Source organism: Eulemur rufifrons, chromosome 27 (assembly GCF_041146395.1).
Source record: "Eulemur rufifrons isolate Redbay chromosome 27, OSU_ERuf_1, whole genome shotgun sequence".
Taxonomy (NCBI): domain Eukaryota; kingdom Metazoa; phylum Chordata; class Mammalia; order Primates; family Lemuridae; genus Eulemur; species Eulemur rufifrons.
The window spans coordinates 27,041,175-27,056,268 of record NC_091009.1 but is presented as its reverse complement, the minus strand read 5'-3'; the positions used below and the strand labels follow the sequence as shown (position 1 = coordinate 27,056,268).

Sequence of the window (15,094 nt, the reverse complement as noted above, 5' to 3'; positions counted from 1 at the left end):
ATGAACTGCGGTGTCTACAATGGCAGGGACTCTTCTCAGAAGCCAAGTAGCCCCTGACTACAGTGTCACTTTTTGGCATGGTCTTTTGGTTGATGTAGCCTACATACTGTCCTTTTCCCTGAGGGACCCCGACTGCTTCTGCTTCATATCTTGGGTCTGTAGCTTATGGTCTAGGTCTAAAAGGAGCACCTGGTCCAATGTGGTCACAGGGTCATCTTCTCAGGGAGGGAAGCCTGTGACTATGCCATTAGCATTTGCCTGACTCCCCTGACTGCCCCGTGCGTGTGCAGGCACAGCAGTTTGTTCACGCGTGTGTGGGGATGTGGGGATGAGGGGCCGGGGACTGGGAGTGGGGAGGGATTCTGCTCTACTTTCTTTGTTGGTCCTTTGGTGGTGGTGTAATGGCTTTGTGTCTCTTCCCCTCTGGCTCCTAGGCAGCAGACAACAAACTGGCAATGCACAGACGCCCGTCTGCGGCAGGCCTCACATTGCTTTCCAGTTGATGTGGAGGCCCGGGCCACACCTCTCCGAGGGACTGGGATCTGCTGAAAAGCTTGGGATGTCAGCTCCACAGAGGCTAGAACAGGAAGTTAAGTTGGGACTGGACATTTGGGGCCACCAAAATGAGGCCTGGAGAAACATCACCACACTTCCTCCCCTCACGCCTAATGGGAATATCCGTTACATTGAAAAACTTAACATCCCTGTGCCTCAAAACATTTAACAGCCTGAACTGATTAGTTTGTATCATCTCTTTGCTGAGTTTGGCCCACGTTGGCCAATCTCCTTCTGCTTAGGCATTTTACATGCTACCTATGACTATCCACATCCCCCGTTGGCTATTCTTTGCCTAAAGTGCAAATGCACCTCTCAGTTTCCAAGTGAGAGGACCGAACTCCAGAAAGCCTTTTCTGCGCGGTGAGGGCTGGTCTCTTGCATCCATTCCAGGCGAGCAGGCTACAGTCCCACACACATATGCTAGCAGTCACCTTCTGCCACATTGGAAACAAGGGACTAATCACCAGGTGAATGGAGGGTGTCTGAGAAATTCAGTCCCTGGAACATCTCTTCTGCAGTGATGGAAGAGCTGTGTCCATAGCAACCTTTTCATTTAGAGAAGTTTTTCTTGTTCCAGGCCCTTCAGGACAGGATCTGACTGCAAGACTCCCCTAAATGGGTACCCACCTTCTAAGTTCTCTTTTGTAGCTACTGCATTTCCTACGTGATGCATGTGCTTCTCATAGCTGAAGACTGGGCTGACTTAATTCTCCTGAGTGGTTGGGAGTACGGACTGGAGAGAAAAGTAAGGTACCATTTACATCCCATGAAGAAGTAAAGAAGGCTCCTTGGGATCAACTCTATCGGGGAGTCTTTTTGGTTTCAAAACAGGTGGAAGGAGACATGCCCTTCCGCTGGATCTGTCACCACGATGTGGTGTCTAAGAAAGCCGTGACTGCAACTTGAAGAGGAGCAGGCTTCTGAAGCCTGACTCTTAGCTGTCACTGCTGTGGTCAACTGGTCTCTCGTGTAAAACCTGGGGGGAGCCGGGGACAACCAAGGCCTCAGTGCATTAGTCACTTGGTTTCCCTTACGGATAAACCAGACAACTCTTCCCTACATCAGTGATCGTCAAATGTGCAAATATGTCTCTGTCAATGCGATTTTAACATGTCACCACTCCTGAAGGAGAGTGGGGGATCCCCAAAGGATATTATATCTTGCAAGCAAAAAAGAATAATATATTTTTAGCTTTAAAAAATTTTTCTTTTCTTTTTCACTCAAATGCCCGCTTGCTGGGCAAAAGGGTGAGTAGCAAAAAAAGTAGTGACATGCAGCTTCCCCCAAATGGTTCTTTTATACTGTGGGTGATACAAGACTCTGTAACCTAAGAGTGATGAGCTGGGCTGCAGGCAGTTCAGCATCTAGCATCTAGGAGCTTATTTTATACACACAAAGCTGCCTTGACAAAGGCGCCTTCCTGCTCTGTAGCAGGTGATTTTCACATGGCTGCTTCTAGCATGCTGTACTGTAATGATTTTGTTCTTGTGATGTGGGTTTCTCTCTGCATCTAAATATACTGTCTTGATGATCAGACAATATTTTTATTTAGTTATTTATTCTGTCCATGGAAGACATTTCTAAGTCTGCATATCACCGTTTGCATGTATTTAATCAGAATGTAATGTAATTTATATTGTCAGTTGTTTTGGTAGAAATTTAGATAGCTTGAGCTTTTAAGTCTAATGTCATAGTATTACCTTAAGTTAAATTTCCAGAATATGGATATCTGTCTTCTGTAAAACGATAATAACGATATTAACGGATGGTGAAGTTTTTTGAATACTTTTTTTCCTCATTGATTTTTATTATAAGTATAAACCAAGAGATCCATTTTTCTGGCTGAACGTTTATCTCCTGGATAAATAAAATCATGCTAAAATATGTGAGTAATATGCATTGTTTTTGTAATAAGCAAATGTAATAAAAGTTATTTTTAATTAAAAAATGCAATTAATTTTTAAGATCATACACAAAAGGAGATAACTTTTGGTACATTATATGTACATAATATTAGTAACATTGTCCAAAATACGTTTGAAATCTCTATTCCTCAAATTCTTTGTTGAACAAGTTGTAGCATTTTAATGGTTCCTCATTGATCAATGAGTCGAATATAATTTTTGACACATTCAGTTTATATTTACATGAGTATCATGTTTTTAACTTTTTGAAAATCATACTTTAGAAGGTGCTTACATGATAGAAATTTACATATTGAGAAAAGATAAAATATGAAAAAAATAAGGCAGTATACAATAAATGATAAATGGTAAGTGTGGATTTTGGGGGCTGTTGTAGACTGTATTTCTGGATGACTGTATTTTTAAGATTTATTTCTGGATTTCCTTTATTCATTTAAGTGGACAACTCTGCTTTGCAATATGGGGCACAGTGGAAGGGAACAGAAACACAAACGAGGCACGAACCCTATCTTAGAGTTAACAGCTTGTTGTGGGAATATTTGGGAGGAAGAAAACTTTCCTCTCTTACATTCAGTGACTGGGACCTGTGGATTAAATTAACAAAAGACGGATTAACAGGAGAGAAAAAACAGTTTATTTCCAGATGCAATGTGAATACATGTGGGAAAACTCAGCCATGAGTAACTGAAAGGGATGGTTAGAATCTGGGGCTTACCATCTTACTAGGTGCACGGAGCAGGAGAAAGGCACTTGTAGGAAAACCAGATGACTTTTTGGAAAGATGAGTGGGTTTTCAGGAGGACAAACAGGAAATAAGAATGTTTCTAATAATGTTTGTCTGTAGAAGTATGAGTGCCTTCTGTCTCTCTCAGGGCCATAAAATTCTCCCAGAGAAGGAATCTGGGATAAGTTTTACCCAAGTTTTCCCCTCTAGGAGTAGATCTGCCCTGAAGAGGAATTTATGGCAACCTTATTTCCCAGAAGCTGTTGCCTTTAGTCAGATAAGAGAAGCCAAAGAAAGCTTTTTTTCCCCGCTGCATCATTGAATCTCAAGTGTCTCCAACTTAAAATAATCTTTATGCCAAAGTGGAATATTTGGGGGTGGCATATTCTGATTCCCTTCAGAAGGAAGACAGAAAACAAATCATTACAACATAATAGCAATGGTTACAAAAGAGAATAACATTTGAGAACTTACTGTGTCCTTAGATGCTTTATATTTATTATTTTAATAAAACCTAAAATTTTGTAGGAATTTTAACCCAATTTTATAATTAGAGCACAGAAAACCAACTAAGTGCTGTAGTAGTCATGAACAACATGCTATGGGAGCCCCAAAGCAATTTTACATGTTTTAATTCCAAAGACCAATGCATTCCACTTATCTCTCTCTTCATTCATTTGATTAACTCTGGACTCAGGCCAAATCCATAGGAAAAGCCACCAAGTGGGAAGCCTGGCATAGGCCTGGCAAATAAGGATAATGTGTCACTGCAGGACTTTGAAGCTCTCGGGTTTGGAATCAGTCAGGACTAGCTCCTTGCTGGGAAGCCACAGATCTGGAGGGACAGAGGCAGGTAAGATTAGTTTATTCCTTTGAGCTTTTCAGTCTTTAGTGCTGCTTACAGCCTTAGGAGATCTGGTATTTGGGAGAGGGGGATGAAGTAACATCAGAGGTGGAGCTTACCTAGGAAAGCACAAGGGAACAGTACCCTGTTCTCTTCCCGCATTGCTGGCGAGAGTTGCAGAAGGTGGACTGTGAACACGGGCAAATATTGACAGAAGTCAAGGTCATGGCAAGACCGTTTGGCCCACATCTGTTGGGGAAGGATAAACCTGCAGTTCAAAAAGACTGGTCAACTGGGTTTGCATTCCTGGGAACTGGGAAATTTCTGAAACTTTTAAACCTGGCAGCTCTTTTACCCTTCCTTTTTATCTTTGCAAAGTCTCTCCCCATACAACTTCCTTGCTGCTGTTCTTATTTCCTGTTGTAGGATTTTTTTTTTTTTAATTTGCATTTTGTCCAGAAAAGGGAAATCAATATAACCTCTTCTCTAGGAGGGAGGTGGTTGGTCTGGCCTTAAGCGGGGTTAGAAGATCATTTCACTCTAAAGCAGGTGTCTGGGCTGGGTTAATTCCAGCCTGGGTCAAGTAATTGATCACCAGATGTTTTTTCAGTTTGTGTGCTCTCTTATGGTTGTGTGGCTGATTTCTGCTTCAGATGGTACGTATGCTTTCCTTAAACTCAGCTTACAAGGCATTTGATATCAGTTTGTAGAATTCTGTCTACAGTTTTAATGAAATTTAAATTTATGATATTTCTTTTATTGAAAAATCTCAAATGACCAATGCTCTGTGCTCAATAATGTCTTATTATGTATTTAATGCTGATCCTGGTCTGGGTGGTTATGGTTTACCCTCCCATTTCTTTTCTGGGAGCCAAAAAAAAAAAAGCACCAATTTCAAAATCCTGAGAAGTCTTGCCTGTAATAAATTCCAGGACTGCTATTTGGGAAGGGGATTGTTTGTTTAGGAGTGGACAACTTGTGGCTGAATTTGAGTGAAATCCTGTTATCCTTTTGGAAGTGAAACTTTGGAAATCCTTGGAAAGGGAGGGACATGGATGGACACGGACATGGAAGAGGACAGGAGTCAAGAGTAACAATCCAGCAAAAGGACACTTGGATGGAGACATCTAAGAAGGGCTTCCTTACAGCACGTGCTATGCCAAGTGAATCTGTTTTCTTTTTCCTTCTAGCAGAGAGCTGTTCGGAACCTCCCCCAGTGGACAATAGCATATTTGTTGCAAAAGAGGTAGAAGGACAGATTCTGGGGACTTACCTTTGTATTAAGGGCTACCACTTGGTGGGAGAGAAGACCCTTTCTTGCAATGCCTCTAAGGAATGGAATGGCCCCACTGCTAAATGCCGCTGTAAGTTGGATCTTTCTGCTTCTTTGCCCAAATTGTCATCCTGTTATATTCTTTCACATCCTACTTCCTGTAAGCCATGTTAAAACCTTATAAGAAAAAAAACTTTTTCAATTTCTAAGAGTCCACTTTTAAAGCACTCTAGTGGTGCACTCTAGTGGTACCTTCTCTTGGAAGGTACATGATCAGCTCTTGATCAGTATTAATTTAGTTGAATTAATAGAATCACTTATACCTGTAAGAAGGAAATATTTTTTTCCATATGTTAAAACTACTTTTCTTGCTATAATTTATTTAATCTTATACTGATTTAAATTTTTTTATAGTATGGAAAATTTAAAATATATACAAAAGACAGAAGAGTCAAGTTAATTCATACATACTCATCACATATCTTCATTAATTATCAACACATGACTAATCTTGTTTCATCTATAGCCTCACTTTATTATTTTGAAGTAAATATATCCTATCATTTTATTTCACCCATCATAAAACATTTGAACTAGGGAAAAATTATGTTCTCAATGTACAAATGTGATGCTGAGGTTATCCAGCTGCTTAAGGTTATGAATCTCATTTGTGGTATTCTCTATTGAGATGAGAATAAGGAGTCCATATCCTATTTATTACTATTTTTAAGAATAGCTGCATTGGGTTCTCCTGTATACCTATAGTAAAGCACACCAATATTATTATCCTTCATTCATATGACCAAATTCACATTCCTCTGCATTCTCTCCTGTTTTTCCACATCATAGGAAAAAACAAAACAAAATGAAAAATGCTAAATGTATATTTGGCTGGATGAAAGGAAGGAAAGACTTGCTTCAAACATAGGCTCAAGAATTTTGAGCTATGCTTAACATAACATGACAATAAACATGCTATTGGTAATTTCTACTTATGTGCTTAATTACTTTTAGTAAATTCAATTGCTGATTCATATCATTCTTGTGCATGACTAAGATCTTTCCTGCCATACTTAGGTCAGCCTCCTCTTTTCTCATCCTATATTGATATAGTTTAGTACCATGTACCTGGCCCTATTAAAAATGTGCAGTTTTAGCTCTAATTTTCTATTTTCTCACTGAAGACTGAGGAAATCTGGCTTTTGCTGTGATAAGCTTCCGCCCTGCCCTTTCAGCTTACTGCTTGTTTTCTTCTTCAGTGGGCCACTGTCCTGACCCTGTGCTGGTAAACGGTGAGTTCAATTCTTCGGGACCTGTGAATGTAACGGACAAAATCACGTTTAAGTGCAATGACGACTACATCCTCAAGGGCAGCAGCTGGAGCCAGTGTCTAGAGGACCACACCTGGAAACCTCCCTTTCCCATCTGCAAAAGTAGTAAGTACCAAAGAAACAATCGCAAACTCCAGGGATGCTGAGTCGTAATGTCACCCTAGACATTTGCAACATCCCTGTGGTGTTTTCCTTTTTTTTTTTTGTTCCTGTGAAGGACTTGGGATCTAGCCGATAGCCAAGAAACAAGTGGAGCTCACAGAACCAAACCTCAACTCAAGTGATATATTCCAGTGAAATGAACAGCGATGAAATGAACAACACCTTTTTCTTTTCTCAAGTAGGATTACTGTCCTACTACGTTTAATGCTGGGTAGTTTAGGGCATTGCCTATTTTATTTTTTAATTTCAAGATAGTGATTTAAAGTTTTTATTTGAAAAATACACACCAAAAAAAAAAAAAAAAAAATCGAGAGGGGAGAAAAAAGACCATAACTCATCCACTGCAAAATTATCTACAACAAGAAGTGGAAGTCCCTCTTTCTATCACTATAATTTATCTGTCTCAGAGGTAACCAATTGGATTTGTTTATTTCATGCCTTTTATTATGTTTATGCAGACATTTAGAACAAACATGCACATATAATATGTTTACATTAAATAAGCATTGTGTATATATATATATGCCTATAAAAATGGCACCTTGCTGTACATATTTTTAAGTTATTTTATTTATAACAATATATATGCACATTTTCCAGACCTATACATATATCTCTATTGCTTGTTTTTAAATAATTGCATGGAGGTATGCCATAATTTATTACATATCTCTCATATTGATGGACATTTATTTATTTCCATATTTTTGCCATTAAGAACAATGCCGAAATGAATTACTTACACACACACACACACACACACACATGCATATCCTTATATCTGTTATTATTTTTAGAGGATAGATTCCTAGAATGATTTCTAGGTCACAAGATGTCATTATTTGAAGAATATATTTAAAATATTCAAGAAATTCTAAAAATTTTAATACATACTTGGTTACAAAATAAATGTTGAAAAATCAATGGTGTTACTTTCTATTCATAATTATTAGTTGAATACTGAAATATAAAAGTAATTTCATTTGCAAGATATATGTGAAAATTTACTGAAGGACATAAAACAAGACTTTACTTAAAAAGAGATATTCCATGATCTTGAATGGGCAGACTTAGTATTACAGTACAATCCTCACCATAATTTTAAATTTAAAAAATAAGAAACAAAACATTAATTTTAAAATCTATCTGGAAAAGTACATAACATTGCAAATTGATTTTTTTTGGAAAATGATGAGTAATGTATATATTTTTCTGAATTGCAGGGGAGGAAACACATTATTAGATAGTAAAATATACCACAAATATAAGCAAAGTAGTATTAATATGTCAAATTATAGGTACTATAATTAATATGCCATTAAAATAGCAATGTATAGGTGCAGATAAGTAAAAGAGTTTACTTTAAATCTGGAAGAAAAGTCTGTATTCAGTGGTAATGTGATAATTATTTATTTGGAAACAGACTTAGGGCTCTGACTCACACCATATTAAAAATATATTCTAAATGGATACATATATATATAAAGATAAAAAGGAAAAATTATTACATCATTAAAAGAAAACATGAGAGAATTTATATATTATCTTGGGATGGGAAAAGACTTCCTAAGCAGTAACATAAAACTCAGAAGTCATAAAGGAAGAAAATGGACAGATTTAACTAAATTTTTAAAATAAAAACTTCTATATATAAAAGACATCAAAAAAAATGAAGGATAACAGAGTCTTGGAGAAAATATTTGATGGTTAAAGAGTTCAAAGAGCCCCTAGAAATCAGTGAGGAAAAGACAATCCAATAAAAACATGGGAAAATTGTGTAAGGATAGCCAATTCCAAAATTATGACCCCAAATGGTGTTTCTATTCCCAATTTTATGAAAGAATATTGAACATTACTACTAATTACAGAACTAGAAATTAAAATTAGATGCAAATATTTTACTGATGACAGTAGCAAAAAATGAAAAGATCAGTTTCATCTAATATCACTCAGGCTCTGAGGAAACAGCCATTTTTGTCGGTGAGAGTATAAAGTAATGTCACGCATTGGATGTATTTTGGCAGTAGCTTTTAAAATAATAAAGAAAGGCAGTTTAAATCGCAAATGACATATGCTCTTTTTTTTTTTCTTTGAGACAGAGTCTGGCTCTGTTGCCCGGGCTAGAGTGCCATGGCGTCAGCCTAACTCACAGCAACCTCAAACTCCTGGGCTCAAGCAATCCTCCTGCCTCAGCCTCCCGAGTAGCTGGGACTACAGGCATGCGCCACCATGCCTGGCTAATTTTCATATATATATATATATATATATATATATATATATATTTTTAGTTGTCCAGCTAATTTCTTTCTATTTTTTTAGTAGACACAGGGTCTCGCTCTTGCTCAGGCTGGTCTTGAACTCCTGAGCTCAAACGATCTGCCCGCCTCGGCCTCCTGGAGTGCTAGGATTATAGGCATGAGCCACCGCGCCTGGCCGGGTTATGAGTACTTTGACATATAACTTTCCAGACTTTTTTCTGTGTAGATCTTTGTGTGTGACTGTGTTTTAAAAAATATATATATTATGCATGCTCCTTTATGATTTGCTGTTTTTACTCAACCATTTGTTTTGAACACCTTTATGTAAATACACATCTACATAATCATTCTTCATTTAGCCTTTAATCTTGACCAACATATTTAACCTCATACAATCTCAGAGTTGAAAGGGACCTTAGAGATAATATTATTTAACCTGCTTATCTTATATTTGAGAAGGAAAATCAAGAGAGGCAGAATGGCTTTTTCAGCACCATATGGTTAGCGAAGGAGCCAAAATCAAAACTGACAACTCCCAGTACCTTGTCCAACTCTCCTTCCGCAATTCCACAAACTCATCCTCTTCCCTCCCAGCTCTGTTCTCCCTTTTTTTCTGAAGCTCTCATATGTCACAGCTCTGTCCCACAGGGGATGTCAGCCTCCCTTTGAGCTCACATCCTTTATCTCCCGACTCAGGAAGTTATTTCTTCTGCCTTCACCTATGGTCTAGTATTTCTTTTCGTGTACATTTAAACCAGCATCTCTGCAACTTTTTTTTTTTTTTTTTTTGAGACAGCGTCTCACTCTGTTGCCCAGGCTAGAGTGAGTGCCGTGGCGTCAGCCTAGCTCACAGCAACCTCAAACTCCTGAGCTCAAGCGATCCTCCTGTCTCAGCCTCCCGAGTAGCTGGGACTACAGGCATGCGCCACCATGCCCGGCTAATTTTTTCTATATATATTTTTAGCTGTCCATATAATTTCTTTCTATTTTTAGTAGAGGTGGGGTCTCGCTCTTGCTCAGGCTGGTCTCGAACTCCTGAGCTCAAACGATCCGCCCACCTCGGCCTCCCAGAGTGCTAGGATTACAGGCGTGAGCCACCGCGCCCGGCCTCTGCAACTTAAACTTTCTTTCCTTGAGCTCCTCCGGCCAGTCAGAAAGGACTCCCAAATCCCTGATATCGCAGAGGATGAGCCAGGGGAGGGGTCTCTCCCAGGGACAAATACGATTGTGATGAGAAGGGAAGGAACGGAGAGTGTGTCCCCAGATCCCACGTGTGCAGCTGTGAAGATGCCGGCGCTGGTGCAGACAGTTGCACTTAGGGGGCTGCTGTCCACATCCCTGGCCTTCACACTGTCACTCCTGTACTCCCTTCTCTCAGGAGACTGCGGCCCTCCCGGGAATCCACCTCATGGCTATTTCGAAGGAAATGATTTCACTAGAGGATCTACCATTACTTACTATTGTGAAGAGGGGTGAGTGCACACCGCCTTTCAGATGCGAGATCTTGCCCCTTGGCGGCCTCCTTTTTGGGAACGACCCGGTCTATGCCCACCTGAGTCCCTGGATTTCCTACTGTTTTGGGATTGTGAGCTCATTCTGATTTTGAGAGCTGCTTTAGTCCACTGCTAGCTCTCCCCAATCTCTGGAAGACAGGCTTATCCTGTTAAAGGATCCTATTTATCCTGATGAAAGTGTCACTTTTAGTTAAGACAAGGAGAAAGTATTAAAAATATGTGTTTCTAAAGAAACAGAACAACAACAACAAAACACCCAAAAACTTAAAAAAAAATACGGAGGTGCAGAAATACAAAGACTTAGAGTATAAACTTTTAAAGCATCCTAATTAAAGGCCAACCTTAATTTAGAATGCCTGGCCACCCACCCACCTGATGGAGCTTCTAGCCTTTTCTTTTCCTTGCCTCAATCTCACTAACTCAGAGTCACCTGGCTTCCCTGGAGGTTCAATCTCATTATACACCTCCAACAGACTTTGCAGTCAACGCTCATGTTTTTCTGATTAAAAACTCCTGCTCCTTTTTAGCCCATTCACTAAGATTTATTTGAGGGGAGTTTCTAACTTTCTACTCTGTTTTAGAGTTTAGACAACAGATACCTTCTTAGATTACTGAATGATAAAATGCTGCTTCCCTGCTCTCCCCACCAAAACACTGTGTGCATAAACACACTGAGTCAGAATTTCTCACTTCTCTCTTTTATGGGCTGACTCATCACTTGGATTCTCCCTGCCCTCCAAGAGAGTGTTTTTACTTTATATTTTTCACACATCGTTGCCAGATGTATTGGTTTACAGCGTGTATTTTTGATACCTTCAATGAATTAATTCAGAAGTTTTACACAAGGAAGGACTTAACACCCAGTATCATCGCTGCTGTGCCTTCCAGCTCTGCTTACCTCTCGAGGCTGTGCAGGCTGACAGCTGGTGACCCCATCGCCTGTAGGACCAAGGTGGTGGGGGGCCACTGGCTCACAAGCCCTTTTGTGTCCTCTCTCTCTCCCTTCCTTGGGCACAATGAATTTGCTGAGTATTCTGTGGTCTTTCTTTGCTATTAACAATTTCTGTTCAGGTACCGCTTAGTAGGCACGCAGGCCCAGCGCTGCGTGGACGGGGAGTGGAGCAGCGCACTTCCATCCTGTGAAGCTCTGCGGACCGAGTTGGAGAAGGCACTTGTAAGTAGGAGGCTCATGTCTGTCCCATTACCAGCTGTGTCTCCGGGGCCTGGCATCGCTGCTGGCACGTGCTCCATAAATATCTGTTCAGTGTGGGATGTTTTTGAATGAGTGGCCTTGGCCTGATTACAGAACAGGAAGGCGCTCATAAACTATTAACTGACATTTTTATATATGGAAGTTCCTGTTCGCCACCATTATCACAAATGCCTCGTAAGACCCTGTTGGCGGGAGTTGTTGTCTCGTGTGCCTTGGAGAGCAAAGTGCACGAACTCGGTGCCTGAGATTTGCAAGGACTGCCGTGAAAAAGTCTCTGAAACTCTTCTAGGCTCCAAAAAGCACTGAACAGATCTGTTTTCATTGAGACTCTTCTTTTAGTTCATATTACTGGGGTAGTATTAATAAGTATACTTAAGCCAGAAAATGTAGGTGATTCATCATGCTGAAGACCCAGTTCTTTCCTTAAGCTGGCCTGGGTCTGAGCCCCCATTCAGGGACCTTAACTGCTGCTCGCTGGCTTCAGAGTATATAGCTGGGTCTCAGCCCATAAGTTGTAACTTAAAGATTTTTTTTCTTCAGCTTGCCTTTCAGGAGAGGAAGGACCTTTGCAAAGCCACAGAAAACTTCATGCAACAATTAAAGAAATGTAACTTGACAATGAAAGAACTAAAATATTCTCTGGAATGGAAGAAAGCTGAGTTGAAGGGAAAAATGTCACATTGTAGCTGAACAGACTGGTAATAGTAATACATCTATGAATAAATTTTCCTCTGGGTTCTGAAATTGGTTTCAGATTTGTTTCTTACTGGGCTGAAATCCAAGTGCACAGTAACCAACTGCACAGTAACCAACTGCAGTTGTATAATGTACTTTGTGTGTGTGTGTGTGTGTGTGTGTGTGTGTGTATGTATTGTTGTTCTTGGAATGTGAAAAAACCAAGAGTGGTGGTTGTCTGTTTAAGACAAGAATTACTAACATATTAATGAGGAGTGGAGGGTTTAATTTCCTGTCTGTAAGGAGAATGGGGAAGCTTGGATCTCAGCTAAAAGTGTATGTCACATTTTAATATGAGATATGAATTATGAGGCAAAAATTAGCCTCCCATTTTGGGAAAATAGGCTCAAAACAGCTACATCCTTAAAATGACCCACTGAGACAGAAGTTGAGTTGTTTCCCTTGAGTTTTACTTCATATGTGCCCATGAGTGTTGAACAATTAGTTTCAATTTAATACTGGCTACATGTGGTGTTTGTTTTTCCATTCTTGCGATACTTCACTTAGAAGAATGGTCTCCAGTTCCATCGAAGTTGTTACAAAAGGTATTAGTTCACCTTTTTATGGCTGATAGTACTCCATGGTGTACATATACCACATTTTATTAATGCACTCATGTATTAATGGGCACTTGGGTTGATTTCACGTATTTGTGATTGTGAATTGTGCTGCTATAAACATTTGATTGCAAGTGTCTTTTTGACAAAATGACTTTTTTTTCTTTGAGTAAATCCCCAGTAGTGACATTGCTGGATCAAATGGTAGGTCTAACTTTAGTTCTTTGGGGTATCTCCGTACTACTTTATATTAGGTTTGTTCCAGGTGGGAACTCAAAAAGTATATATAGGACAGAATGTGGTTAATGCAAAAACTTAGGCTTGTAAAACAATAGCTGCAGAAATCTGGAGAGTTCAGACGTTGTAAATCTAACAGACAGCTACAGCCAACATTCCTTTTCCCCCCATAGGGACGAAGTTTACCTCTCCCTCTCTCTCCTGATAAGAACGACACAGGAGCTGAAGGATGGATGTGACTGGGGCAGGAGTCATAGGAGCTGGTTGTTTGAAAAAGAATTAATTACAAGCAGCTGTTCTGGCCCACTTACTCCCCCTGGAGAAACCCTCTATAAAACCCAAGGCTCTCCCCTTTTCTCTTGTAGACATTTTTTCACCTCCACCCATCTGTACCCAGATGCTCAAAATAAACAGCATTTTGCTACACATGAGGCTTCATGTGTCTACTTCTCAGCTCTGGACCTAACAGTTTCCACAGAGGTTGTACTAGTTTGCAGTCCCACCGGCAGTGTGTAAGTGTTCCTTTCTCTCCACATCCACGCCAGTATCTGTTGTTTTTGGACTTTTGATAAAAGCCATTCCCACTGGAGTTAGGTAATATCTCATGGTGGCTTTGATTTTCATTTCACTGATGATTAGTGATGTTGAGCACTTTTTCATATGAGTGTTGGCCATTTGTCTATCTTCTTTTGAAAAGCTTTTGTTCATGTCTTTTGCCCACTTTTTAATGTTTGTTTGATTTTTTTTCTTGCTGATTTGTTTGAGTTCTTTATAGATTCTGGTTATCAGTCCTTTATCAGATGTATGGCATGCAAATATTTTCTCCCATTCTGTAGGTTGTCTATTCACTCTTTTGATTGTTTTCTTGACTGTACAGAAGCTTTTTAACCCCAAAGATTCTGCCAAGAGACTCCTGGAATTGATAATAAATTCAGTAAAGTCTCAGGTTACAAAATCAATGTACTCAAATTAGTAGCATTCCTATATAACAATAATAGTCAAACTGAGAATTAAATCAAAGACTCAATACCTTTCACAATAGCAACACAGAAAATAAACTACCTAGGAATATATTTAACCAAGGAGGTGAAAGACCTCTATAGGGAGAACTATGAAACACTGAGAAAGGAAATAGCAGAGGATGTAAATAGATGGAAAAACATATGCTCACGGATAGGCAGAATCAACATTGTTAAAATGTCTATACCACCCAAAGTGATTTAAAGATTTGATGCAATCCCCATGAAAATACTAACATTATTTTTTGCAGATCTAGAAAAATAGTTCTTATGCTTCGTATGGAACCAGAAAAGACCCCAAATAGCCAAAGCAACCTTAAGCAAAAAGAACAATTCAGGAGGCATCACCTTACCAGAGTTCAAGCTATACTGCAAGGCTATAGTATCAAAACAGCATGGTACTGGCACAAAAACAGAGACATAGACTTATGGATCAAAACAGAGAACCCAGATACAAAATGATCGTTCTATTGCCATCTGATTTTTTACAAAGCTGACAAAAACATACACTGGGGAGAAGAAACCCTTTTCAATAAATGGTGCTGGAAAAATTAGATAGCCACAGAAGATTGAAACTGGATCCACATCTCTCACCTCTCACAAAATTTAATTCATGATGGATAACAAACTTAAACCTAAGACATGAAACTATAAGAATTCTAGAAGAAAATGTTGGAAAAACTCTTATAGACATCGGCCTAGGCAAAGAAGTTATGAAGAAGACCCCAAAAGCAATCACAACAA

The 15,094-nt window shown here is 39.4% G+C and overlaps 2 protein-coding genes across 5 annotated transcripts in view; both read left to right on the top strand.

Annotated features, from left to right (window-relative positions):
* Positions 1-5,300, top strand: part of PFKFB2 (6-phosphofructo-2-kinase/fructose-2,6-biphosphatase 2) — a 28,899-nt gene extending 23,599 nt beyond the window's left edge. The window contains exons 15-16 of one of the 2 annotated variants that reach the window (XR_011231551.1): positions 3,905-4,060; positions 5,242-5,300. Coding sequence is in view for 1 of the 2 variants with exons in the window: in XM_069459419.1 (XP_069315520.1) it covers positions 435-503 (69 nt within the window). In the remaining variant the exon portion in view is untranslated. Of the gene's footprint in view, positions 1-434; positions 2,397-3,904; positions 4,061-5,241 lie in introns of those variants that run through there. The other variant, XM_069459419.1, reaches the window with a different exon arrangement.
* Positions 4,070-13,684, top strand: C4BPB (complement component 4 binding protein beta). Of its 3 annotated transcripts, XM_069459422.1 has the most exons (7): positions 4,071-4,707; positions 5,242-5,415; positions 6,584-6,760; positions 10,454-10,547; positions 11,661-11,763; positions 12,343-12,500; positions 13,505-13,684. In XM_069459422.1, the coding sequence occupies exons 1-6, from the start codon at positions 4,650-4,652 to the stop codon at positions 12,490-12,492; spliced, it is 756 nt and encodes a 251-aa protein (XP_069315523.1). In that variant the 5' UTR covers positions 4,071-4,649; the 3' UTR covers positions 12,493-12,500; positions 13,505-13,684. The 3 variants fall into 3 exon arrangements, with proteins under 3 accessions (XP_069315524.1, XP_069315523.1, XP_069315522.1); XM_069459423.1 differs by lacking the exon at positions 13,505-13,684 and having other exon boundaries at positions 4,070-4,707; positions 5,245-5,415; positions 12,343-12,555; XM_069459421.1 differs by lacking the exon at positions 13,505-13,684 and having other exon boundaries at positions 12,343-12,554.
* The last annotated feature ends 1,410 nt before the right edge of the window (positions 13,685-15,094 follow it).